The sequence below is a fragment of the Fukomys damarensis genome, unplaced genomic scaffold, assembly GCF_012274545.1.
Source record: "Fukomys damarensis isolate Sample0158 unplaced genomic scaffold, DMR_v1.0_HiC HiC_scaffold_15, whole genome shotgun sequence".
NCBI lineage: Eukaryota > Metazoa > Chordata > Mammalia > Rodentia > Bathyergidae > Fukomys > Fukomys damarensis.
The window spans coordinates 57,080,207-57,107,558 of NW_022900927.1; the positions used below are offsets into that span (position 1 = coordinate 57,080,207).

The 27,352-nt window shown below is 48.5% G+C and overlaps 1 protein-coding gene across 2 annotated transcripts in view; it reads left to right on the forward strand.

Moving 5' to 3' along the window:
• Elk3 (ETS transcription factor ELK3) overlaps positions 1-27,352 on the forward strand; it is a 53,946-nt gene that overhangs the window by 1,121 nt on the left and 25,473 nt on the right. For both annotated transcript variants that reach the window (XM_010629166.3, XM_010629165.3), the window contains exon 2: positions 22,737-22,945. In XM_010629166.3, the coding sequence (XP_010627468.1) occupies positions 22,739-22,945 (207 nt within the window). In that variant the 5' untranslated portion in view covers positions 22,737-22,738. The remainder of the gene's footprint in view (positions 1-22,736; positions 22,946-27,352) is intronic.

Below are 27,352 nucleotides of genomic sequence, written 5' to 3' on the forward strand. Positions count from 1 at the left end.
TTGAAAGCCCCTGGCCGGTCTTTAACTCCCCCTAGTCCCCCGGCCCCGAGTGGGGGCAGACGAGAAGCGGAGGCCGAGCTGTTTTTGGAGTTGGCTGGGGAGAGGGTTAAATGGATTCTGCTGCTGCAGGGGGAAAAAGTTCCCTGAATTTTCCACTGGCTGCTGCAGGAAGAGAGAGCCCCTTTAGTCATTGCTAAGTAATGTCTGCACACACACCAACTAATCTCATTAGGAGTTTCCGCTGCTCGCACAGGAGGAGTTTTGTGCAGTGGCTGTCAGCCTGGGGAGCCCAGCCCCGGGAGAGGGAGACAAGTTACTGCCTTATTTACTTCGAGGTGCCTTCTCCGCCCCCACCCCAGAGCCTTTTTAGGGCAGCGTCTCAGAAACTTTAAAGTCACTTTGGCCATTTTGGATTTTGAGCAGCGAGCTTAAAGGTTTTTCTTTGTGAGTGTGTGTGTGTGTGTGTGTGTGTGTGTGTGTGTGTGTGTGTGGTTTCTGTTGCCCTGGCAGCTCACACACACCCATCCCCTCCCATCTGTGCTTTGTCTTTGGTTTGGTTTTGTTTGGGTTTTTTTGTTTTGTTTTTTGTGTTTTTTTGATGTGTGTGTGGTGGGCGGTCTGTCTGAGAAGGCCAACATGTTCCGGGCATCTATTAATGAGCCCAAATTGCTTTCTGAACCTTATTGCCCAACGAAATACCTTCTGATCCCCCCCCCCCCCCGTACACATTTATTTGGAAAAGGTCAGTGAGGAGTCTGAATTTATGAGGATTATAAAATTATAAATTGTGTTAGGAGGGCACTAGGGTCCAACAGTTAAGGAGACTGTCCATTAAGTGTAGTAGAGTTTCCAGTAACTGTCCTGCTCACAAAACCCCTTGTGTATGAAAAGTGATGGCCTTTCCATGCGAAGGATGATGGCCTTTTGATGCCAAATATAGTGCAGTCCTCCAGCCTTTTTTATAAAAGCCTTTAAATGTTGCCTAGAAATGCATTGAGTTACTAAAAATGGCAAGGTTTTAAAGAACCCTACTGGAAGGATGAGGTCCCTTGATCAGCAAGGACTGATTGCCTCTTTTGAGGGTGTTGGCGTTTCTTTGACAGTGGTAAAGTGAGCCCCAAAACAGCCATGCCAAGCCTGATCAGGGGTGAATCAGTGGCCAGGCCTGGGTGCCCCTGCTCCACGCCTGGCATGGAGTAGGTGCTCAGCAAATCGTCCCCTTGAAGCCGTGATTAGGGTAACAAAACAGACTAGATGAGAAAAAGCTCTCAAGGGTGGTTATCATCCTGCAAGAGTTCCCTAAGACTGGAGGTTGTACATTTCCATGGGATAAAAAGGAGGAGATTAGAGCTCCTCATTTGAACAAGTTGTTATTTGGGTTGAATGAGGTTCACTTACATCCGTGGTTCTCAACCAGGTGTCGCTTTGCCTCTCAGCAGACGTTTCGGTTGTCACAGCAAGAGGGGATGCCACGGGCATCTAGTGGACAGAGACTGGGGATGCCGCTCAACATCTGACAACGCCCAGAGAAGCCCCCTACAAAGACTTCCTTAGCCCTCCTTGTCAGTAGTGCCCATGTGGGCAGACTTGTGTTTACCCTAATCATGCATTCATTCAACTCTCCTACATATATTCATTCAACAAACAGGACATTGAAAAGTCCTTGGCCACCTGTGTAATAGGCTGTGTATGAATTTTCCCTCTTCTCTTTGGTTGGTGGTGTGCAACAGAATGACATGTGAGTGCTGGCCCTGTGAGGGTGGCCCTGAGTCAGTCCATGTCCCAAGCTCCCCCCTGACAGCATCTTTACACCCTTAGTAACAACACTTTTTAGACCCGGATGGCAGCAGCCTGGGGCTGGTGGGGCAGCATGTTTTCAGCTGCATCTGGGTTTTGAAGTAACCTTAACATTTACTGAACACCTTCTTTTTCTTATTTAAGAAATTAATTCAAAACTGCTAACATACAGAAAATGTAACTCTGAGATCATATTCAAATTTATATTTGTAATAACTTTGGGAACTTGAATCTTTCCCTGAAATTGCTTTTAAAGGACTTCCAGGCAGTGTATATAAATTACGGTATTCTTTCTTAGCTGTCGGATGGAGGATTATAAAATTCTGGGCCACACCATTATGTTTATCTATCTGTCTGATTTGGATCACCAATACGGTGCTGTGAGGGTGACCAAGTGTGGCCTGTTGACAAACCTAAAGCACTTTTAAAAAGTTATTTAATGATGTGACTTCCTGGTGTCGTCTTTTTTTTTTTTTTTTTTTTTAAACTGAGGGTGAATAGGTAATAGCTACTGATTGATATCTTTGCTCCCTTCCAGGTCTACAGAATGACATAGTCACCTCCATGTTTCTTACACTTAGGGTTCCTCAGTACCTTTTAAAAGCAGGAGGCTCTGTTCATTTCTGTCTTGCCCTCTTGACCCCCTCCTAGGGGCCGGCCTTCTCCCATGCCCCTGAGCAGCATGGGTAATCTGTACGGCCGACCCCATGCTCCTCAGGTTTTCTTGACGGTTCCAGGCAAGTTTTCCATCTCGTAGTTACCCATAATTCCTCTCTGCCTTTGTAGATTGATTTGTGGCATAACAGCCCAAAGGCATTTTCTGAAGATTAGTTGTTTTTTCCTGTTGTGAAAAATATTAACACAAATTACCTTAGGAAATACAGAAAAATCTCAATGAAAAAAGAAAATAAACATATCCCATGATCCTACTGCTAACATCTTGATGTATATTTTTGTAGTCTTTTTAAATGCATATGTGTGCTTACATACACATAGGCACATGCGCACACATAAAAATTTTTATTTGGAATCACACTGTACTTTCTGTTTTGTAACCAATTTTCACTTAACATATCATGTAACACGTTTTAATAAGGAGCACGGAGGCCCAAATTACCACACGTAGAGCTTGTATTTATTGATCTCATAAACATGTTGACTCAGAGAGGGATTGACATAACTTCTACACAGACTTGCTGGATATTTTTGTCCTCTGTGGTTCAAGTAATGTTCCAAGAATGCTGCCTCTCAGGACTGAGTTCCTATGTGCTGTGAAATTTGGGATTTTGATGAGTCTCTCTATGATTTAAGAGTGAGTCATGATTTGCAGGAGAATATCAAGATGTAGTAACAGGAAGTACAGGGTACGACACATCAAAATAGAATGTTAAGTGACGAGAGAGGAGAAACCAGGCTGAACTCACAATCCACCTGGACCTTGTCAGACTATAAAGGGAGAGAAAGGTGTGTTTGGTACTCTTGGCTCTTATTTATTACTGCTTCATTTTAGATCTGTGGAGTTTCCAAATTTGGAAATTGGTGTTTTAAATTGATTTCCAGCTCAAGATTGCTATTTCTCATGGCTGCTTTGATTGAGACCATGAAAGCTCTGGTTTTGCCACTTATAATGCAGCCCTGGTAAATTGAATTATCTGTATGTGTGTCTGTGCTCAACCTTCCTTTAACAAATTCTGAAGGCCTTTAAAAATAGTAGGTTACTCAGTCTTTGAAGAAACTATTCTTTGCAGAAATTTGACTCTCCACGATCGTTACCTTCAACCAAAAGAAAATCAGTCTTTCATTTATTATTGGAAATTACATACAGATCAACAGTTATCAAATAAAGTTTGAAGTGGTCATTTTGATAAACTGTGATTTGGTTTTAGTTGCCACATGAATGAGTGTTATGACTACTTATTGATTTAAATTTCCTGGAAAGTAATCACTAAATTATTCTAAGAGTTAAATAGAATTATTTTATAACTTGGTCAAGAGACTTATTTGTATGTTTTTAAAGAAAATAAGATGATAGTTCTATTACTGTATTCTAATTTGAATTGGACCAAGATGAATTTACCCATGTAATCTAAAATTAGTATCATAAGTATTTTTAAAGCTGTTGTATTCAAGCACAGTCCTCAATTATACGGGTGTGATGGGATAGATATAAAGTGCACATATCTAGATCTTAAGACTGTTGCGATTAGGGCTTCAAGCAACAGAATAAAAAGAAAAGAAAAGAAAAAAGACTTGTGATATCTTTTTCACAGTTTTTTTAAAATTGAGGCATAATTAAAATACATAGATCTGAATTTTTATTGTATACGTGCATATATCACTCTCTTCCAATAAAGAAAATTTTCAGCACTCCAAAATATCCCTGGCTGTTTTTTTTGATTCATTACGGCAATTTCAGGATTCTACCGAGTTGATTCTTTTTTTTTTTTTTTCGGTACCGGGAATTGAACTCAGGACCTTGTGCTTGCAAGGCAGGTGGCGGCACCACTGAGCTAAATCCCCAGCCCCTCTACCGAGTTGATTCTTAAATCCCAGACCACCTTGATAATATACTGCAGTATAACTATTGTTACTGTTATTTTCTTATTATCAGAACTGTTATTTTTTTGTACAATAAAAAATTAAATAAACCATTAGAGTGTGTATATCTCCTCCTCACACAATAAAAGGAAAAACCTATTCCATATCATTTAATACCTCCAACAAATTTAATCAAGAGTAGTGTGTATCCTGTAGGAAAAAATAATTCCTTTAAAGCTAGCAGGGTTGAGGGAACATTAATCTTTCCACACCTCAGTCTCCTGGCTGAATGAAGAGAAGAGGCTGGGTTAATGTCTTTCAAGGTGAAGTCCTATTTGTGTACCACTCTTTTGGAGTAAATAACTATTTCTACAAGTTATGAAAGCAGGCTGCACGTTTTTTGCACTTCTCCCCGGATGGCTGACTTAGCACCGTGCTTTACAGTGAGAACAGGAATCCCCAGAAAGTTTCCCTTCTGTTTTACCTGGGCTCTGTGTTGGATGTGGAGGACCCGGTTGAAGGCACTTCCACCAGCTGTCCTTCGGTCCTCCTTTGTGGTTTGTGGCAGAGGGACTCACTTCTGACAGCCCTCGGTGCCCTCATTCTTGGGAGCCAGATAGGCCTCTGGTCCAGGGCAGGTTTCCGTTGTCACCAGATGAAGTCCACGTCCCTGTTCCTCCCTTTGATCGTCTTGGGGAACATCCTCTCTCTTTCTCTCTCTTTCTCTACTATGCTGCATCTTGAGGGTTCCCCTTTCCCTCTCGCTGTCTGGACCCCTCTCCATCAGGAGTGGGAGCTGATCTTTCACGGTACACTTTTGATCTCCTTACCCTTCTCTGGAAATTTCTCCAGAGGCTTCTGCTCAGGATAAAGACCTAAATGCTTAATTCAAGCTGCAGACTGTGGTTCGGACAGCCACATGGTCTTTTCTCGGTCCCTCAGAAGCTTTCTGTGCCCTCTGCCACTAGGCCTTTGTAGGCCTTCTCTGCTGGGACTTCCCTGCCCCAGTGTCGGTCACCTCCACTGTGCCCAGCCAGTTAGCTCTCTCTCAGCTGTTCCCTGTCACCCTTGGGTGAACCTCTTTGTCCCCAGCCTACATTTCCCCAAGTCCTCCATTTCTGGCCTACAGGGTCCTTGCCAAGAGCTTTCCTTACAGGTTTCCTCACTAGCCACGTTCTCCTCCTATTCTCGCTGTCAGACATAGGCACAGGAATGGGACATAGGTAGATGTGTGTTTCTGGAGATTGGACTGGGAGCACTTTGCCTCCAAAACTCAGGAAGTAAGTGCATGCGATACCGCAGTGTCCCACGTTTTCCGAATCCACAGTCCAAATCGCGAACCCATTAGATCTGGCCAGCGCGGGGTCCCCACGTTGTGACGTACGGCACATCTGCAGTGCTTAACAGGCTGAGCTTCTAGGTCTCCGTCTCTGTCTCACCCTTGGATCCACTCCAGCATTTTGTGTAGTAACTCACTGCGTTCTGAGAGTTTAAAAAAACAGCGCCGGGGTTGGCCTTGTCCATACAACCTCCTTCCTTTGTGTTGCATTTCACAAGTCTCTTTGTCTCTATGCATAATCTAACTCTTTGCTAGACAGTAAACTGCTGGGATTAATAACAGGCAAATCTATTGGCTAAACCATAAAAAGCCAAGAAGATCTTCCGTACCATCTTTGGTAGTTTTTGTCTAGACTTCCAAGAAAAGCAGATGTGCAGAAATCAGGTTAGTGTATTTGAGAAGACGAACTTTAGTTCTGTTGCTGATATCAGTGCAGCTATACTGAGAATGGCTGGTTGGTAACTAAGTAATCCCTAGGGTAGTTCAGCTTGAAACAATTGAAATATAAAGTCCCCTCCATGCTAGAACTAATCGTTCTAGAACAAGCATCATTAACCCTTTATTGAGGTCTTCAGCTGACCAAGGTTTCACACATGGTTTCCCTAGGTAATCTTTGCGTTTGTGTGTGTGTGTGTGTGTGTGTGTGTGTGTGTGGTGCTGGGGATCAAACTCGGGATCTGCACTTGTGAGCAGGTGGCAGAACCACTGAGCTAAATCCTCAGCCCTGATAATCACTTTTGAGTTCCATTATAATCATAGTTCAGAGCCCTTCTTCACTTACATGAAAACCTGTGTGTGTAAGGCCCGGGGTGTACTCCAGGGTATGTGTCTGGGGAGCTTCCGGAATTAACTGTGGGGAATTCCATACTATCTGAACCTGAACGTCGTCACCAGCCTCAAAAAGACCATGCTGAACCAGGAAAGATGGAAAGCAAGAAAGGGCAGGATCTGTGTTAGATGATTATCCTGACCCCAAGAGTTAGGAGGACCATTCTGTGGTTGATACTTGTTGAGACGGAAGTGTAACTTCTTGCTGGAGTCTGGAAAGATTTTGCCTTCAGAGGCTGAAATACAAGCCCTACTGTTGGAGTCTGTTAAGAAGTGAAAGTGACTGGCATGGAAAAGGCTTTTGTGCAGGTGCTTGTACGCATGCATTTGCTGGTGTTGCAAGAGAGGTTGGTTGCAAGAGAGATGGTGTAGGAGCCTGAGAGGATGGGATGGTTTGTGGTCCGCGGTCTCTGCCTGTGTAGAATTCGAGCCCTAGTTCTCTGCACAGGGTGGGCACATCTGGGAGTGTTTAATAAGCTTCTCTACTTGGAAGAATCCTTGTTTCACTGTCAGGTGAGAACCTGGATTTACAATTGCCAGGAATTAGATTCCTGATAATTTCAGCAAGTTCTAAGTTCTCAGTATAAAATGTGGAGAAAGGACCAATCCATTTGGCAGTATTTGCAAGACTGTGTGAGGTGCACAACCTCACTGTTTTGGTATGGTCTTAGACCAGGAACCCAGAATTCTTGAGGCACAGTGGGGAAGTTATTTCTGCCAGCGTTCTGGTGTGGTTTCCGAGCCAATTCCCACATATTGATCATTTAGACCGGAGGGCATTGGATGGTTTCTTTTTCTGTTTTTTGAAGCATTTTAGAACAATGCCTCCAAATGCTCCGGGGCAGAAGTGCGTTGTCACATCTGTGCCACCCGCCTGGCGGGAGCTGTCCTTGGGTGAACCCTCTTCAGCATTGACACACGCCAGTCAGTCATTCCTGGCTTCGCTGAGTCCACTTAGTCACTGCTGCTCTCAGTTCTGCACTTCTGATATGTGAGTAAATGGGATACTTTGAAGAGCATTAAGATGCCTTTGGGTAAAGATGTCTGAAGACGTCTCAGCTCAAACCCACCCAAATATCCGGTGGTTCTCCAAAGATCGGGAGCTTCTGCCTTGTTTTGATTTAAATCAGAGCTGAACCACAAGAACAGCATCTTTCAGCATTGCCACTTCCTCTGATTTTTTCTTAACCTAAATATTAAGGCCCAGTAATTTGTCTTTAAGAAAACAGAAACTTTAGGACCTTGTCTTTGAAGATTTATATGCACCAGATTGACTGAAACATTTTCCCTAATCAAAACATAAAGTGGATGATTTTCTTGAGTAAGGGCTAAACGCAGTTGTCTAAATCCAGATCTCATTGTTACTTTGTATAGTTAATATATTCGTGCTTAATAATTACAAAGGGTGATCAAAATGTATGGCGAATGTTTGCATTTTAAGATTTATTATAGTAAAAGACACATTGCCGTTAATTCCCCTGCAAAATACTCCCCTTTATTTCGAACACACTTATCCCGTTGCTCTTTGCACTTTCTGAAGCAGTTCTGCAAGACCTCTTCCATGAGCGTCTTTACGAGATGTGATCAAAAATGCAGTGAATGCTGTGCCGAGTGCCGCCCAATGGAAAGGCAGGCTCGTGAAAACATGCTGTGTCCTCATCCGCCTCGTTCACCAGATCTGGTGCTGTGAGACCTTTGGCTTTTTCCCAAGGTCGAAATGACCAGGAGAGGTAAACATTTTGAATCAATTCAGGACATCAAAGTAGTCTCGACAGGGCAATCAAAGACACTCATGAAAGAGGATTCCAGAACTGCTGCGGAAAGTGGGGTGAGTCTCTTTGATATGAGGGTGAGCATTCTGAAAGGGATAATGGCAGTGTATCATTTACTGTAATTTTTTCAATTAAACACGCACTGCTTTCTTTCACTGTTTTTCAATGATACCGCATATCAGAAGAGGAATAGACGAACAGACTGTATGCAGCATTACCAAAAGTGCCTAGGGCTGGGGATTTAGCTCAGTCGTTCCGCCTCCTGCCTCGCCTCCTGCCTTGCAAACTCAAGAACCCAAGTTCAATCCCTGGTGCAAAAAAACAAAAAGCGCCTAGCCAAGTTAGTGGGTGACAAATTTCTATGTGGGGATTGAGGGCAGTGGTTCCTTTGGGTACAGGTAAGATGTTTGATGCTGATGCCGCCTGTCGAGATCTCCTCCACACCACGTTTTTGGTGGCCTTTGTGAAACAGCCTTCTTCCGACGCGATGACACATTCATTGGGCAGCCACTTGATGAGTCCATTAATGTTATTTTGTTCAGTAATTCAGTGCATGTGCTGGCGATTAATCAAAAATAGATTTTAAGCATGAAGCTTTGGAGAGGACTGCTCTGTTTTGAAATCACTTGTGTTTGTTTTTACAACAGTTTGCTTAGGGATGGCAATACCCACTAGGCACACCAAGATTCTTTAACCGCGTTCAGCCCGTTGTGGTTTGTCTACAACTCCGGCGTGGTTTTAAATAGATGCAGTGAAAGCTGAGAGGCCTTTTGCTTGTTCCTTTATCTTCACGCCATCACGTTTTCACTTCGTGTTAAGAAGAACATTGTTAGGAGCTATTTACATTTGGAATAAACCGTCCGCGTTTGGCGCAGGAACTGTCATGTGTCGCGAGGCCCGATGTCCAGGTGGAAAAACAAGGGGGAAACATGCACGGGGCGAGAGAAGTGCCACAGAGAGCAGTTGCTGCCTTTGTGACTTCAGACGCAGCAAAATCCCGCGCCGATGCCCACCGCGCGAGCCGGTGACGACACATTGAAGACTCCAGGTTCACGGCGTTGTACAGATCTCTTCCAAAGCAAGTATGTTCTCAGACCTGATTTTTGTAGAAAGTTCATGCCTAGCATTTGCGTTTCCTAAACCATGACAAAGTTTTGCAGCGAGCGGCACACCACAGAAAGTCTGTGATGCTGCAGTGACCATGGGCCTAAAGGCCCGGAAGAGTCTGGTTCCTGGCTTAGGCAGCTGGCCCTGTGAGGGACTCTTTGTGCTTCTCAAAATCTCCAAACAGGATGTCACTGGTGATACCTCGTTCACAAAGAGCAGTAACTCATGGCCGTGTTGTGACAGTACCATATGTCGTGGGACCAAAAAACTAGCTAATGTCAACATCATCCAGCCGAATCTTGACATTGCCAATGACTAATTTCAGAAAGAGAAAGAAAATGTATAATACTATTTACCCTTTGTAAATTATCAGCAGTTCTAACGGGCCACCAAGTTTTAACTCAGTCATACACTGCTCAGCAGTCAAGATCAGCCAACTGGCATGCTTTCCTGTATCTTCGCACCATTTGAAAAAGCGATAACGTATTATTTTAAGTGCTATGGAGAAGAAACGTTTCCAGTTTCCCTGGGAAGAGCATGACTTTTCTCCTTGACCAGCGCTTTCTGTGAAGAAAAGCTGGAAGAAAAAGGTCAAAGGTCCCTATTGCTCCTTCCAGGCCCCTAGAAAATCGCAGCCTGGTGTGTCACGCGAGCGTGAGAAGTGAGCAGTAACGAAGAGAAATGTGTTTTGGTTGTGGCAGTAAATGAAATTTAGACGGAGTGGAACGACCTATGGGCTGGCTGTGGGGCCCACAGTGGCCTTGGTAGGATGGGGGGGCAGAAGTGATTCTACGGCTAGAGGAAGTTATTTTGGGGGGGCAGGGGGACGACCAGAGAGGTATGAGCCACAGGGGAGGGAGGGCTCTGATCAATCGCTGTGCGCGAGTTGGGGTGGTTGGCACCAGGTGCAGCCGGGCCAGTGGAGGCGGAAGGCGCACAGATGGCTCCTACCTCTTTCTCCACCTGGAAACGCCCGCCCCGTCTGTCGGGGAGCACAGCTGTGCAGACTTCCCGGAGCCCAGTGTCCCTTGGGAATCCTTCTGAGCGGAAAGTGTGGTGTCGCGGCTCACACCTGACCCCACCTGGGTCGCCTTCCTCCCCGGGCTTGCGCCACCCTTCCTGACCCTGGTGTCTCTCAGGGCGTGGACACCCTTGTGTGATGGACACGGGGCAGGTGTGATGGGAAAGGTCGCTTGTCACAGCGCGTATCACAGATTGTCATGGACTGTCATCGATGGCAAAAAAAAAAAAAAGCGGCAACCCAATTTTTAATTAGAGTAGCTGAGACAAGTCTCTTTCTTTTAAACACATTATCTTCCCTTCGTATCACAGATTGTCATGGACTGTCATCGATGGCAAAAAAAAAAAAAAAGCGGCAACCCAATTTTTAATTAGAGTAGCTGAGACAAGTCTCTTTCTTTTAAACACATTTTATCTTGCCTTTTTTTTTTTTTTCTAATGTTTCCACTGGGTGGTGCTGCAGGAATTCCTACCTTTTGCCTTGGATCTACCCTTCCCAGAAAGACGCCTCTACAGCATAATAGGAGGAAGTCCTGATTTAGAAAGATTTTACAGTTTCAACACAATGGAAGAGTTTGGAGGATGCTTTGGCAGGAAATGGCTCAGTTTCTGGATGTGGAAAAACCACCATCACTTTGTATCATGCAGAAAGTGTTCTCACTGCGTTGGGTATAGATTTTCACTTTTACCAGCTTCTCTCTGAGCCCAGTAAAGCTTTCAAGTTTATCCGAGCGATTATGGCTTCCTTTTCGTGGAGTGGCATGTGAGATTGCCTGTATGTGGATCTTTGTTAAACCATTCTCGAGTACATAAGTAAACCAGGCCTTTCTAACGGTAAGACTGCTATAGGTGTAAGAAAACATTTCTGGACACTCTTATTTTAAAGATTATTTCCATAATGTTTTGTTTTTGTTTTTGTTTTTTGTGGTACCAGGGATCAAACTCAGGACCTTGCACTTGGGAAGCAGGCTCTGTGCCACTGAGCTAAATCTCTGGCCCTTTCCACAATGTATTGATCCAAGAATTATCTTGTTTTGTTTTGTTTTGGTTTTTGTCCTGTGCTAGGGATAGAACGCAGGGCCTCATGCATGCTAGGCAAGCACTCTGCCACTGAGCTACACCCCTGGCCCAATTACATATTTTTACTTCCAAAATACTTTTAAGCGTAGCAAGTCTTTCAGTTTGCTAACCCTTAGCTAAGGAGAGGACTGGGTCTGTCTTTACCCTTTTTCCGAACAAGGGGACTAGAAGAGAAAAATCCCCGTCCCTGTCTCCAACTTGAAGGCTTTGGCTGTCAGGAAAATTTGTATAACCTGACTTCCAACTTTTCCCCTGAATGCTCAGGATTGGCTTGGATTAATATTAATGAAACAAAACAAAACTGGGTAGAAGATTTTCCCTTCAAGCAAAGGGCTGTAAATACAAGAGTTGTTAGTATTGTGGTGGGGAGGGGAGTGCAAATAAGAGATTATGAAGCTCTTTAGATGGAAGCTTGCATTGAAGGACACGTGGTAAGGTTTTGCTGACGGCAGAGTACCCTGGATTTTCAGGGTGTGTCGTGATCCTTCCAAACTCTGCCAGTTTAGAACCCAGTGCAGCGTTTTGGAGGTCTGTTTTGTGCCATCTTTTTCTTCGACTTTCTTTGTCTTTCACAGTGCCAGGGACTGAACAAACGGCTGGGTACAAGCTAGGCAGGTGCACTGCCCATGAGCTGCACCCCAGCCCTGTGGGATTAAGTCTTACAGGACAGTTGCTGAGGCCTCACTGAGTGCTAGGTCCCAAGCACGTGCTGTTGCTCTCGGTTTCAGTAGGGTTCCCAGCCTGTCCCTCTTCCCACATGGCGTGGTTCTCATGGTTCATTTCAGTGACGTGAGACGCACACAGGTTTGGGGTCCTTCTGTGAGGCCAGGCTTGCTCTCCTGGTTCCCCTATGACTTCCACTTTCTGTCCCACCATCCTGGGTGCACCCGCTGAGAAGGGCCGGTCTCTCCAGGTCCCAGAGGGGGCTTGGCTCTAGAACCCAGACGGGGCTCGGCTCTAGAACCCAGAGGGGGCTCGGCTCTAGAACCCAACGCATCTCGTGTCCTGTTTCATCCTCGAGAGAGCCAGCCTGGATATTCTGTGTTGAGTGGAGCCTGTGTGAACCTGTAGCCCAGACTTTTCCTTGGTTTAACCGTCGTGGGGCAATAGATTCAAAGATTCTTCCTTGAACGGAACCCAGCTGGAATAACTAGTCGCAGTCACTTCCTGACACAGTCCCTCGTGGGAATGTTGAGAAGCCTTCTGAGTTGGAACGAGACCCTCTGCTGCAGTGAGGTGACGTGGGAGGTCAAGCCTCTCTGTGCGGTGATGGAGGACCCGGGCTTGGGAGCCACAAGTTCCTGGATAGGCACCTCTGTTTGCCTTTAACATTCCTGTGGCCGTGAGCTGGGGGTTTGCCAGTTTTAAATCATGGCTTCCTCACACGTATGGTGAACTGAGGGCATGAAATTTGGACAGCACAGGTAGGAGCGCTCAGAGCACACCATGGCCTGGTACATCGGAGGTCACCATGAAAAGGAGAAGTCCTATGGCGGTGGACTTCGTGGTCTAAACCTTATTTTTTTAGAAGATTAATTTTAGTGGTGTTTTTTTTTTTAATTAATACTTTTGGTATAAACCTTATTCTTGAGAATTCCACAGAACCTTGTTACTGCTCGCATTGAGGATGTCGCTTGTTTTACCCAGAATATGGCTCCTGGTTCAGACCTTGTAAATTGTCTTTAGAGCTCTGCAAACCCTGCTGAAGTTATGTACGTATGAGTGTGTGTGGGTGGATATGTGCCTGTGTGAAGGTATATGTGGGTGTATGTATGTTTTCCACTAAAGAGTTAGATTCCCTAAAGGGCCCATGAACTAAATGTAACAAGATCCCACCCTAGGGTTGTGACTGCACACGCGTGTGTGTCTATAGCTACGTTATGTGTATGGTTCCAGGTTTTAGGTTAAGCATGTGGTATTACTGATATTTAACTGTTTGGGGCCAGTAGAAACAATAATTTCATAGACCTCAACCTCACAGCTGTGACAATGTTAGAAAACACGAAGTAGCATCTTAACCATTACACTTTTTTAATATGCCCTCTATCAAAGCCTAGCAAGTTGAGACTGATTAAACAGCTCGGACTGCTAGTGATTGTGTTTCTCTAAAATGACCTCTTCTGTGTCTTGCGTTTGAAATGGTCTCGAATTTTCACTGGGGATTTATTGGTAGCTTTAGCCCATCTAATGGATCCTTTTCTGCTTAGTGTCTTTGTTTCACTGGTGAATTCGTTGGGTTAAATCACTTGGGGGAGGCGACACATTTTCTGAGTTTTCTTGGGCAGCCGGATGTCGGCATCCGTGGAGAAAGCAGAGCTTGGCCATCGTCCTGTGCAGGGTTAAAACAGAGCCGACACACAAGACCAAATGAAACCAGAGCTGCAGTTGCGAAGTGGGACAGATGTAGGAGGCCAGGTTTCCTGTGGCCCATTTTCCAGTTTCCTCCCTGCAGCCTGCAGAAGAGGAAGCTGCGTGTTACCAAGTGTGAGAACTGAAGGGTGCCGTGCTCCGAGCCAGGAATAAGACGCAGGTGAACAACACGACAGCAAGGACAATCGCAAGGAAAGTGAACGCTCAGGTTTCAGGCCCAGCATACCCGGGAAGGAAGAGCCCATCTGTTTAAAGAAAAAGCGTGACCAGCAGAGGCCTGCACTCACACAGGCAGGGCTGGGGGCAGAACCCGTCCCAGGTTGTAGGAGCCGCTGCTCTTTACGGGCCTACTCATCTTTCCAGACGTGGCCTGCCGTTGTGATACGGTTGGTTACCTGAAAAGCACCCCCCCCAGCGCCCAAGGCTTCTGAATCTGTTTCCTGGCTCGTCACTGTGTGAGGGAGCTGGGTGTGGTTAACCAGCCAACTGTAATGAACTGCAGCCCCCGATTTGGGGAGGCTGGGGGCCCAGTCACCTGCTTTGATCTGGCAGGCTTGTGTGCCTTTGACTGCCCAGTAAAACTCCTGTCTGATGTTTCTCAATAAGCCATTAAAGGGAGGTGTGTGTTGAAGACAGCAGCTTGCACACTTCGAGGCCTGGGGGGAACAGGCAGGGTCCAAGCGGTTGGAAGACACCACAGATGGTGGAGGAATGCATCTGTCTCCTGATGGGCAAACCCAAACTAGACCCTTTCACTTATTTTAGAGGAGTTTGTGAAGTCAGACAGCACAATCCTACCTTTAAGGGTAAAGAAATTGAGATCTAAAAGGATTGTGATTCATGGCACACCTTTTTTATTGAGTACCAGAGTATTCATCAGGTGCTAGGTTGGAATTGCTGGCTGATTCGAATGAAATAACAGCCACAAATAAGCCGGGCATAGTGATGCACACCCGTAATCCCAGCACTGGAGAGGCTGAGGCAAGAGAATCGCTTAGAGTTTGAGTTAGTGAGTTCAAGGCCAGCCTGGAATACAAAAAATAAAAATAATGGCTAAAAGGAAATAGCTCCACTGGTGAAAACCTTGTTGATGGCTTATAATGTGCAGAGCACTGTTGCGAGCTTTCCTGTGCCCTACTGCGTTGAAATTGAGGTGTGCGCTTCTTGGATGGCCTGTTACTGCGTCTGCAGATGGAACACCTCTTCTCCAAGCCCAGGAACTTTAAGAAGTTTTGGGATGTCGCCAAGTTAGAGATCAAAGAGGTGTGAGGCAGCCCGCAGTGAGAACAGGCCCCTTCCCGTCTCCACAGGGGCCTCCTCAGAAAATGTGGGCTCAGACTGGGCTGGGTGCGTGGTGCTGAGTGGGGTGGGAAAGGGCTTGAGTTTACAGATACAGGAGGAAGTAGAGTGGCCCAGAGACCCTTTCCCCAGCCAGGGTCAGGGTAGCTATCCATTTTACTTCTCCAAAGAACACTCATCCATATAAAAATCCCGGCATGGATGCTGTGTTTCTGTCATCCCAGGACCCTGGGAGGCTGAGGCAGGAGGATCACAATTTCAAGCCTAACAGGGGCAATTTTATGACTTAGCAAGACCCTGTCTCTATGTAAAGAAGGGCTCGGGATATAGCTCAGTGGGACAGGCTTAGGTTCAATTCACAGTACTGCAAAAATAAATAAATGAATAAATAGAGTCACCAGTGAATCAGTTCACATGATGAATCTAATTTACACCACAAATTTCCGAAGGAGAGGAGAGGCCCACCCAGTAAACTGGATATTTTGTCATGACAGTGGCTGTCAGTGATGTCTCCTGAAAAATCTTCCTCTCTCCTCAGATTGAAGAGTTACTTAGAAAACATCACAAACTGTAAATAAATATAAGCCAGACCCACGGCCTGAGTACCGTATTCCACTATTTTCCTGTTCTCTTTGGCCCTTAAGAAATGATCAATATCTACATACAGCGTGACTGAGAATTAGAACATTTGTTAATTGATGGAAAAAGCTTCAACGCAGACTTGGCCCTGTGCACTTATTTTTACTTCCGGTGGTTGGCAATCACGAGCATCATCTTTGAAAGAAAATTGCAATCATTGTAGTTTCACCTCACAAAAAGAGAGAAAGAGAGAGAAAAAAAAGATGTCAGTAGGAACAGTTCAGACTCATCCTCATTTCCCCAACCGTGCGAGTTTGAACAAACACAATGCTACAGGTTTGGGGATCTCTTTGTGCATTTCCTTACACACCGGTGCTCTTCCTGTGTTTGGGTTTCTGTCTCTGTCTCCCCCGACCGCTCATTTGTTTTGTATAATCTTAAGAGATGCAGAGGTGATCTTCTGCCCCTCGACTCCTACCTTCGTGCAACTTTAAAAATAAAACTGAGAACGTGCAACGGGACGCTTTAGGTTGCCACCGACAGAGAGAAAAGTGGGCACTTCATTTCCGCTTCTAAGAATGGAAGCAAAAACCTGCCTTGCCGGTCTGTGCACCCGGTTCACACTAGGACGCTTGGCGCCACCTTGTGGCCGACAGGAGGCAGAGCCGCCTCCGACAGGAGGGAAGCGTTTCTAGGGACCCCCCGAAGCTGAGGGGCCACAGGAACGGAGACAGGGTCGGTACATTCCACCTGCAGCATCTTTCTCTCTCAGTCTCTGTCCGAGTGAAAGAATGGATGAGAGATTTGTATAATTTATTTTTTTCTGGTACTGGGAATTGAACCGAGGACCTTGGGCAAGCTGGACAAGCACTCTAGCCCTGAGCTATAACCCTAGCCATAAATCAAGGATGAGAGAGAGACACACACACACACACAGAGAACTATTTGCATATTATTTGCAATCTTAAAAAAACAGAGTTGAAAACTCAGAAAGAGGGCAGAAAGAATCACAGCAGGCTGGTCGCAAACTCACAGAGATCCTCCCGCCTCAGCCTCCCGAGTGCTGGGATCACAGGCGTGCGCCACCACACCCGGTCCATACCTGACTTTTTAAACTGGAGTCAGAATAGGCGCTAGGGAATTCACATTCCCTGCAAGACTTTTTAAAATTCTCTGAAAAACAAACCTAAGCATCTTCCAAGGCGCCTTGTAAACAAACACCAGGCACCGTGCAGTCCACCGTTCTTTGGGCAGTGCCTGTACCAGGGCCATTGCTGAACAGAGCACCACAGTGGAAGTGAGCTCTGGGGTGATTTCTCTACAAATGCCTCCTTTAATTTGTGTGTGTTTTGGGGGTATGGTGGGGTAGGGGAGATCGAACTCCGGACCTTGCTCTTGCGAGGCAGGTGGCAGCACCACTGAGCTAAATCCTCGCCCTTCTCTTTTGTTGCTTAGAAAGGAATGTCAGCGAGCACAGAGGTTGTACCGACTGTGTGCCAGGTCTGGTTTCGGTGCAGTGGTGGCTCCTGTAACCCTGGAGAAGGAGGGGTCCTGGTCCCGATCGCCTCCATTTCTGCCCGTGAGGGTGCTGCGGCACAGAAAGGGTGGCAGCACGGGTGCTGGCCTTGGTCCCCACAGTCCCCTGCCCACTCTGCGGCCTCCCAGAGAGGCGAAAGCTGTTCCTTTTCTCACCTTCCAGGTTAGAAACCAGCTGTGCTTCAGGGAAGAGCTGGGTGCTGTCTGGACTGGAGACACGGCCAGACACGCAGATGGAGTCTTGCTATAAGATAGGCAGTAAAAGCCAGGCGTGGTGTGGCATGCCTGTAATTGCAGTGCTCTGAGAGGCTGAGGCAGGAGGATTGCAAGTTCAAGGCCAGCCTGGGCAACTTAGTGAAACCTTGTCTTAAAAAAAAAAAAAAAAGCTGGGGACATAATTCAGTGGGAAGGCCTGGGGCTTAGTCCCCAGTACTGCAAGGTACCTCAGTAAGCATTTAAAAAGAACTGGAATGAGAATGGAGTTTTTAATTGGGTAAAATATATAAACATCTTATTCAAATCAACCTGGGCTGGAGCGTGGTCATAGCTCGTCTGGTAAGACGTGGATAGGTTTTAATAAAACACCACGGTCGTGTGTGAGATCAGTCACTAATTTGAACGAGGCACAGAAGGGATGCATTTTGTCCCTAACTTTCTTTTCTTTCTTTTGGCAAGAATTATATATCTTGATAAGCTCCTACCCAGTTACGTCACTTACATTTAAGGGAGGTGACAATAAAAGTTGTAATAGAGGCAATCTGTCAGCACTGCAGACACATTCCTCTTTTCCGTTGCTCCTTTGAAGGAGTTATGTGTATCGTTCAGACTTGACAAGCAGCTTTTATTTTTATCATTGTTAATTGACATCCAAATTGCATGTGTTCATCCGTGCAGGGCGTGGTTTTGATACATGTTACCGTTCGTGGTGATCAGATCTGGATAATTAACGTGTCGATTGCACCCAACGAAAGTTTCTCCTCTAGCCCTTGGCAATATACAAAATATACCAAATGTACAGCTGCTGGCTGTACTCACTGCCTGCCTGTAACTCAGTCTCCCTGTCCCCAGCCTCTGCAACCCTTGTCTTTTCCCGCTTCGGTGACACTGACTCATAAATTCTACATGAGGGATGTCATGCAGTACGTGTTTTCCTGTACCTGGCTTATTTTACTTAGCAGAGTGGCCTCCAGGACCTTCTGTGTCCTTGCAAGTGGCAAGATTTCATCTTTTCATGGCTAAATAGTACTCCGTTATATATGTAACTATACACAGATATGTGGCTGTACATACGCAGACACACACACAGTTACACGGTGCCTGCTTACCTTGCCTGCTCACCCATGGATGGGCCTTTAGGTTGAGTCTGGCTCTGGTTATTGTGAATAACCCTTCAATGAACGTGAGAATGAGGGCATCTTTCTGACGTGCTGGCCTCTTTTCCTATGGTTCCTCGCCCTGCAGTGGGACTGCTGGTTTGCAGATAGCTCTGCTCTCACCGTCTTGCCGAGCCCCCTGCAGCTGTCCTGGGTGGCCGTACTACTGCAGATTTCCACCGGCCGTGTGGAGGGGTCCGGTTTCTCCATGTCCTGGCGTGCCGAGTCTTCTCGCTGCACCACGGCAAGATCTCAGCTGCAAATTACAGAGGCAAACGTTTGGTTGGGGTGAAGAGTAGGTAACTGCAGCCTCGGGAGAGAGCTGGGGGGCCCCAGACAGCTGCTTTGTCCCCCACCTGGGGTCAGCACTGTGAGAAGCCCGGATGGACGGGGGTGTAGAGGAAGGCAGAAGGCAGGGGCTCGAGGTAGTTTTTTGTCACTATGTCTGAATACCTGAGAAAGTCCGCCTGAAGGAGAAAGATTTCTTCTGGCTTACGATTTCAGAGGCTGCAGTCCACGGTTGCTGGATCCCATGGTTTACAGCTCAAGGTGAGGCCCTAAGACTCTCAGCTGTTCACCTCATGGCAACCAGGAAGAGGGGAAGGGGCAGGGAAAGGGGAGGAAAGAAAGGAAGGGTGAGCTAGGAAGAAGAAGGAAGAGGAAGAGGAAGCCAGGAGAGAGGGGAAGGATTGGGAGCGAAGGAACCAGGCCCAGGGTGCCTTTCAAGGACACGCCCTGAGTGTCCTGCTTCCTGCAACCAGGCCCCTCCCGCTAAGTGTCTGCTGCCTCCCAGGGGTGCCAGCTGGGTACCAGGCCGTGACACGGGACCCTTTGGGCATGGTCCTGATCCCACCTGTGACAGAGCTGTGTGCCTCTCAAAGTGGGCTGATCGTCCTCAAGAGGACAGTGCTTGATTTAGAGTAAAGACATTCAAATACCCGATAAAATTTTAGACGTTCCACATGAGGTTTGGACAAGGAAAGGAATAAAAAAGCACTTTCGAACTAGAAGGAAACAAATGACTTGGGCATGTTCTCTCGGCAGCTAAAGGAATTTGGCTGTGTACAGTAGTACTAGAGGTGAGGGCCTGGGCACGGGCGCCAGGTACGCACAGGGAGAAGGTACGGTTTGGGGGTTCTGCGGCACAGGGGTGACATTATATGGTTTATAAAGATCTAGGGCAGAACTCAGAGGCTGCGAACAGCAGGGCACCAGAGGAGGGCAGTGCAGATCACCTTGATTTGACCGACGCACGCCCTGTGCTTGTGTTGGAATCGTCACGCCGGAGCCTCGTCCTGTGTGCACGGGGGACACGTTAATACAAAAGTACAAAATTGATTTGAGGAGTTTTTCTTAAAGATCTCTCATTTTTCTTCCATGTGCTCTGCAGATCTTAAACTGAGTTATGAGCGGTGAGTTCAATGAAATGAAGCTGACGGAACACAAACTTAAAGCGGGCTAGGGTAGCAGGAGAACGTATCAGACCCAGTGTGGGACTCAGTCTCTCGTAGCCCTGCTTTCTTGAGCTTTTTATTAACGAAAACCGCAGTCGTTGGCTGAATTATATTCTTTTAAAGTGTTGTCAGATAGGGTGGGCTTCATCGTACCTGTGTGCTGTGACTGTCAGAGCTGATTCAGGATTCTAGGCACCTGGGAATTAATTTAGAAGGAAAGTCGCTTTTATCTTTTGCTGGTGGAGAGTTGTTCCTGGACTTGCTGATGTGGACAGTGATTGCGGCCCCCGAAGGGTGTGCCCCCGTCACAGGGCTAGTACTTTTTTCTTTTCCAACATCTCAAAGGGCAGAATCTGTAGCTGGACAGGTGTGAAAGCATATAATGCCTAGAGTTGTGTGAAAACCAGAAGGATGAAACTCGGTTTCATCACAATTAAAATGAACAGCGGAACTGAAGTTGGGGACATACTCGTGTAGTCGCAGGATCCGGGGCCTGCGGCCGTGAGAGCAGGGGAGAGGGGACCAGGTCAGTGCTGGGCGGCACCTGAGCCCTGAGTCACCGGCCAGATCCCCATTCCTGCCTGTTTCCCTCCCCACTTTCCTTCTGCCTCTGCCTCAGCATCCCATGGCTGCCATCAGCCCCTTGTGAGACCCCATCTGGGTGCTGTGCAGTCCCCCCACCCGGTGGCAGGCTTTTTCCAGACCAGATGCACCTCGATGTCAGGGATCTAAGCTCTCGTGTGACACGTGCGTAAACACATGTGGGTGTGTAATAGTCAGCTTTTGACGCAATGTCACTGCGTAACGAGCCATCCCAAGAGTCCTTGGCTACAGCAGCACTTACTTTATTTTTTAATCTCATAGGCAGGGATGCTGGTCCTGACCCTGGGTGGCTGGACCTTGGCTCTGGGCTGGCCACGTCGGGTCGTGTGTCCAGTTCTGGGGGGCCAGGTTCACGGCAGTCGTGGAGGCTGGGAGGGATGGCACAGGGCTGTCTCCTCAGACCTCGGCTCAGAACGGGCCTGTCGTCCCTTCCTCTAAATCAGGTCCCAGGGCAGAGCCCAGGTGTCAGTGGGTGGGAAGGAGGTGCTGCAGGGACTGGGGGAGGGAGAGCTGGGGCACTGGGGACCCCCATGCCGGCCTCAGTCCCTGTGCTGGAGTCACAGAGCCATCGACCACAGAGCCATCCAGGCCGCACTTGGAGCTCTGCAGAGGCCTGGCTGGTGGGAGTGTGACCTAGTCAGTGGGGTGCGTCTGTCCCCAGCTGCCCTGTGGGAATGCGCTGGAGGGAGTGGTGGCTGGGCACTCTGCCATCTGTCACCCCAGCCAGAGGACCAACCCTCTGCCCAGATCACCGTGCCCCCAGCTCTCTTTCCCTTTGAACAGTTCCTCTGAACATCCGCCTCTAAACTTTCAGAGCTATTTATTTATTTATTTATTTATTACTGGTCTTTTGAGACAGGGTCTTGCCATGTAGTTCAGGCTGGCCCTGAACTCACCTTGTGTCCAGGCAGCCCCCGAACACATGTGGATCCTCCTGCCTCAGCCTCCTGAGGGCTGGGTGTGACAGGTGTGTGCCACCTGACACGGCTTAAAGCTTCAGAGAAATGTAAACGCTCAGCCACCTGAAGTGCTTGGCCAAGAAGACGCCAAGGATTGGAGACAACTGTTAGCAATTCCTAGAGCCAGGTGTGGGTGAGAAGAAAGTGGGCACAGAGCCGAGGAGACGCCCGTGGGTACCCGGAGGGCACTGCCGTGGCACCCGCGATGCTGAGAAGATGCAGGAGCGCACAGTGGGGTGCATGGCGAGGATCTGGGTCCCCGGGGGCGGGGGCCGAGGCTGGTGCCACCCTCTGGTGATTCCCACTCGTTAGCAGTGGGCACGCGGCATCGTGGAGCTGGCAAAGACGCAGGCCCAGAGCACAGTGCTGTCCGCGTGGCTTCCGGGTCTCTCAGAGTGCAGGTCCTCCTTCCTGGCCGCTGTCGCTTCCACCCTCTGCCTGCTGTGATAGGGGAAGCTCCTAGTTCTTGCCCTGACGGAGGGTTGCTTGGGATATTGTTACGGATGTTTGGGAATCAGCACTCATTTTGTATGAGTATTTTGGGTCGGTACTCATTTTTCTGAATCTTCATGCCTGAAGTTGAGAAACCCCAGCAGGCCCCACGTGAGGAATTCAGCAGGCTCCAAAGCCAGGGAACCATTTTCGGCCGAAGGAGCAGCACCTACAAAGTCTGGGGGGAAACCCTGTGGCCACCTGTGGCATGGCAAGTGCTTAGGAAAATGAAAGTCTCTTCAAAAGGCCGTGGCTGAATCTTCACGGCCACCACGTGTACCAAGTTTTCACCTGCTACCCCGGGCGTGGTGCTGGGATATGAGCTTCCTGGCTATGCTGAGTACTGCAGCTAAGTCTCTTCTTCAGGAAGCTCGCGTGACAGGAAAGGACCCTTTTGCATCCATGGCTTTACCACAGCCTTGTTGCCCCAGGCCCCTGAAGCCGCGCTCAGGTTGGAAGCCAGCATTTCACTGGAGATGGGCCAGGCATCACGAGTGAAGCCAGGCTGGACGGTGGCCCTGGGCTGGGAGGCGATGTCAGTGGCTGGGCTGGGGCCCCGCATCCCTCCCTGACCTGCCCCTCTCCCGCAGGTATGGAGAGTGCAATCACCCTGTGGCAGTTCCTGTTGCAGTTACTGCTGGACCAGAAGCACGAGCACCTCATCTGCTGGACCTCCAGCGATGGTGAGTTCAAGCTCCTCAAGGCTGAGGAGGTGGCCAAGCTGTGGGGTCTCCGGAAGAACAAGACAAATATGAACTACGACAAGCTGAGCAGAGCCCTGCGCTACTACTATGACAAGGTGAGCCTGGGTGCGTGGCGCCCCCTTCTGGTTATTGCTGGAAGGGGGTGACGTTGAGCTGGGAATCAAGTTGGTAAATGAACTACTGGCTGCTGAGGCTTTTTCTTCTCTTTTGGGGGTGTTGGGAGCTGCTATAGGGACTTTTACTTTTCCTTCTTTGGATATCACTAGGAGTCCGATTTTCCTCCCACAGCTTTTTCGTCTGTCCTTTGCGGGCGAGTGACCTGCTTTCCTTCCTTCCCTCCCCTCCCTCCCTTCCTCTTATCTCTGTCTCTGTCTCTCTTAACTCTTTTTCTTTCTCTTTTTGCGGTGCTGGAGATCCAACCCAGGGCCTCGGTGCTGATCTACAATTCCAGCCCCCTTTTCCTTTTTATTTCCAAACAGCTTCTAAGTCCCTAAGTTGCCCAGGCTGGGTGTCAATTTGCAATCCTCCTGCCTCAGCCTCTTGAGTGCTGGGATCACAGGCGTGCACCACAACGCCCGACTAGGCCCATGGCTTTTAAGCCCATAGATCTTAGTGCACCATTTATAAAATGAGAATAATAATAATACTGATAGTATTTGTAGCTTGGCGAGAAATTTCCCTAATTTCCCTTCTAAGTCACAGAGCGCTTTGCTAAGTAAAAGTAGACCCTAGTTGCCAAACCCATCAGAAGTTGGAGTGAGTTTAATGCATTTCTGAGGAATAAACAATGAGCCTGTTAGGACGGTTGTTGCCCTTTAGGATCACGGCATCAGGCCCTGTAATTGTTGACCACGTCTGTTTGCACCTGTTCTTGCTGAATATTGAACCTCCGTAGACAAGAAGGCTCGGAGGCGTAATAACCACACACTTCTGTCCTAGCTTTCCTGTTCGCATTGAAAGGTGAATTAAACACTGATTTAAATATTAGGTCCGGATCTATATTTAGTGCCTCCTTTCTGCCAACCTCTTTGGAACTGAAGACATAAGGATTACACATTTCAGGGAAGTGAAGACATCATTAATTATAAAGTATTCCTTCATACGATTGTAATTGCATATGATTATGTCGTTGAAATGCTAAAGGTGCTTTCCTTCAATGCGGCGATTAATTAGTCCTGATGGGTGCAGAGCCACACTAAGCTGGAAAGGCACTTCCCGCTCATTGCCCTGCCTGGAAGCCAAGCAGATGGCAGATTGTTTTGCTTTTCCCCCCAGGTTCTTAGTTGTACCATGGGAATCGGCCGAGAGGGAAAACAGTCCTTGTTGTGCCTGCTGGCAGAGCGCCCAGAGGCTTGGCATGTTCCCCGTTTAAAGTCAAGGTATCAGAGAGAAGAAGTCTTGCTTCTCTGTGGCTCTGCAGCGAGCGACCTTCCAGGCTGGATGGAAGCGACTGCTCAGGTCTGGGGAGCCCTCACCCCCGACCTGGTCTCAGATCTGCACAGGAAGCCACCTCAGAGGCCCCGGCCAGCTAGCGTGGCTGGCACTTCCTGTCAGGCGCCCACTGTTCTCAGCTGACCACTTCCTGCCCTGCTCTCCTTTAAACCGGATGCCAACCCTGTGAGTCAGGTCCTGCTGTCAACCTGCTCCTTATGCAAATGAGAACTCAAGACTGAGAAACCTGCCTAGGCTCCTTGGGCCAGGAAATGGATTTCAACCCAGCTGGTCTGTGCATGGCTCCTTCCAAAGGCACAAGTGCCCCTGCCTTCCCGGGTGTTCATTTTCTTTGCCTTGGAATATCTGAGTTCCAGGTAGGCAATCGTGCTGCCCAAAGTCCATTTACAACCAAAGAAATTTTTGTTTACTGCCAATTAACTTTTAAATCCAGGTGTGGTGGTGCACACTTGTGACCCCAGCACCCTGGAGGCTGAGGCAGAAGGATTGCCTCGGGTTCAGAGCCAGTCCAGGCTCCATAATGAATTCAAGGGCAGCCTGAACTTCATAGTCAGACCCTGTCTCAAAACAAAGCAAACACACACTTAAAAAAAAAACTTTAGTAATGGATGATCCCAGCCGATGCTGTGGAATGGGTTGAGTTCCACATCTGTGGCCCAGGTGGCCTCTGACACTTGCTTGTCTTGTCCCTTCCCATATGAAAAGCCCCTAAGGGACGTGCCCTAACAGGGAGGTTTCCCTGCCGGAACAGACGGGCGTGGGGACATCATTCTTTTTATACGTCCTGGGTATACTGTAGCTCATTCCAGAGTTTAAAAAAATGGATAGAGGGGGAAATAATGGAAACATGTGCAGAAGACACGGGAAAGACAAGGTCTCATTATGTAGTTCAGAATGGTCCAGGCTGGTCTCGCACTTGTGAACTTGTGGCAGTCTTCCTGCCTCAGCCTCCCAGGTGCTGGGATTACAGTCGTGGGAAACCCCCCGCCGGACTTCAATCACTATTTTGACAAATTTAGGGCAAAGAAAAAAAAGTCAAACCTTCGCACCACGTCCCTGCTGGGCTCCCCTGAGAAAGGGCAGGATGAGAACCTCATGGCTTGGCCTGGGGATCAGGAGAGAGGGAATGGGCACGGAGCCCAGCATAGCGGCAGGCTGAGGCAGCACAAACACCAGTTGAGCCTTTGTGTGGATAAATCCTCCCACACTGTGTTAGGGACGCCCGTTTATATGGATGCAACTTCACAGAACCACTTGTTGCTCAAGCGTCTACCTCACCTGGCATCTGGCACATAATAGTTGCTCAGTAAATGCTAAACAAAGGGGCAAGACTGTGAGATCTGGAAGTGTATACTACTTAGGTACACATCACGTATGTAAATGAAAGTTACACAAACTTAAGGAAAAACTCACTGCCTCGTGGTTATCGACTTAAAACTACAAGGGCCCTATAACCGCAGGCAAGGGTGACCGTATTCGCTCAGTCCTGGAGCCCCACACCCAAAGCTACGCATGGGCAGGCCTGGCGCCCGGATGCCTCTCTCGCCTCTTCCTGTCCCAGCCCCTGCGCTGTGCGGCCTCTGGAGGCCCGGGCAGGAGTGGCTGCGACTCAGGGCCGGGAGTGAGATTTGGGGCAGAGAGGGTGCGAGGCCGTGGTGCTGCCCGCCTAAGCCGAGTCTTCCGGCGGATAACCGCACCGTGCCGCCGCCGCAGGGGTCTTCAGAGCCGCGCTGTTCATCGTGCGTGCGAATCCCAGAGTAACGAGCTTCACCGAGCCACTTTCTACACACGCCTGCGCCCCGATGTCCACCCTGGCCCTCCTCTTCCCTTCCTCTTCTCCAACAGTCTCCCCTCTGCTTTCAGGTCAGCTCCCCGCGCTCCCCGCCCAAACCCCGGACTCTGCAGATGAGAGGAAGCATACAATCTCTGCCTCTCCGAGGTGGGCTTATTTCCCCGAACTCCAGGGGCTGCAGCCCCACTCACTTTGCGGCCGGTGACGTGATCCAGCTTCTTTACGGCAGAGTCGTGCTCCACTGTGCCGCTACCGTGTTCCTTCTCCGGTTCTGCGGTTGGACACCGAGGCTGAGTCCGTGCTTGGTTATCAGCACAGTGCTGCGGTCACCGTGGGTGTGCAGTTTCCCAGTGGGCTGCAGTTCTTTTTTTCATTCCTTACCTACATTTTTTTTTTTTTTTTTGTGGTACCAGGGATCGGACTCGGGACCTTGCACTTGCAAGGCAGGCGGTGGAACCACTGAGCTAAATCCGCAGCCCCACCCCCCTTTTCACTCCTTGATGAAGTTGGGAAGACTTAGTTTTGAAATCCTTCGTCTTGGGATGGGGAAGCGAGGGGCGTATGTTCAGAGCTTGCCCGGGTTGCTTTTAGGTAGGCGTCTGCCTCCGATGGACATGGCCCCATGCTTTCACCTCCGCCTTTTCTGGAGCTGTTCACCCATTCCACTGGAAACATGCTCCCGGGCAGGGCTTCAGCAGCCGAATGGGGAGACAGATATGAAAACCAGTTTTCCCCCCCAAAAAACCACGGGATGGGAGGCAGGCATCGTGGCGCACACCTGTAAGGCAGGAAGATGTTCATGAGTTCGAGGCCAGCCTGGGCTACGACGTAGTGAGTCCCTGTCTTGAAAGCAGATCATGGGAAGCGCCGGAGTGGACATGGTGCTCGCACCTTCGGGAGAGACCCCGAGACAACACCATGGAGAGGCAGTGAGTGTGGGGGGCTGACCTGGGCCTTCCCGACTGAAGATGTCTCCCAGCTGGAAGAGATAGGAAGGAATCCCGAGATGGGAGGAGCGTGTGCAAAGGCAGGGAGCGTGGAAGAGCTGGCCTTTGCCAGGCCGGGGTTATTTAGGGCCTGTGAGAGATGTGGGCCGTGCGGGCGGAACGGTACCAAGCCGCACCAGTCGGCGCTTCCCAGTGAGAGCCCGTGACGGCGAGTGCCGTGATGGGATTTGCATTTTAAAATAAAAGCCAGCGTCTCCGCTTACTCTCCTTGGCGTTGGCCTCCAGGCGCTCCGATCCCGAGGCGCCCGCTG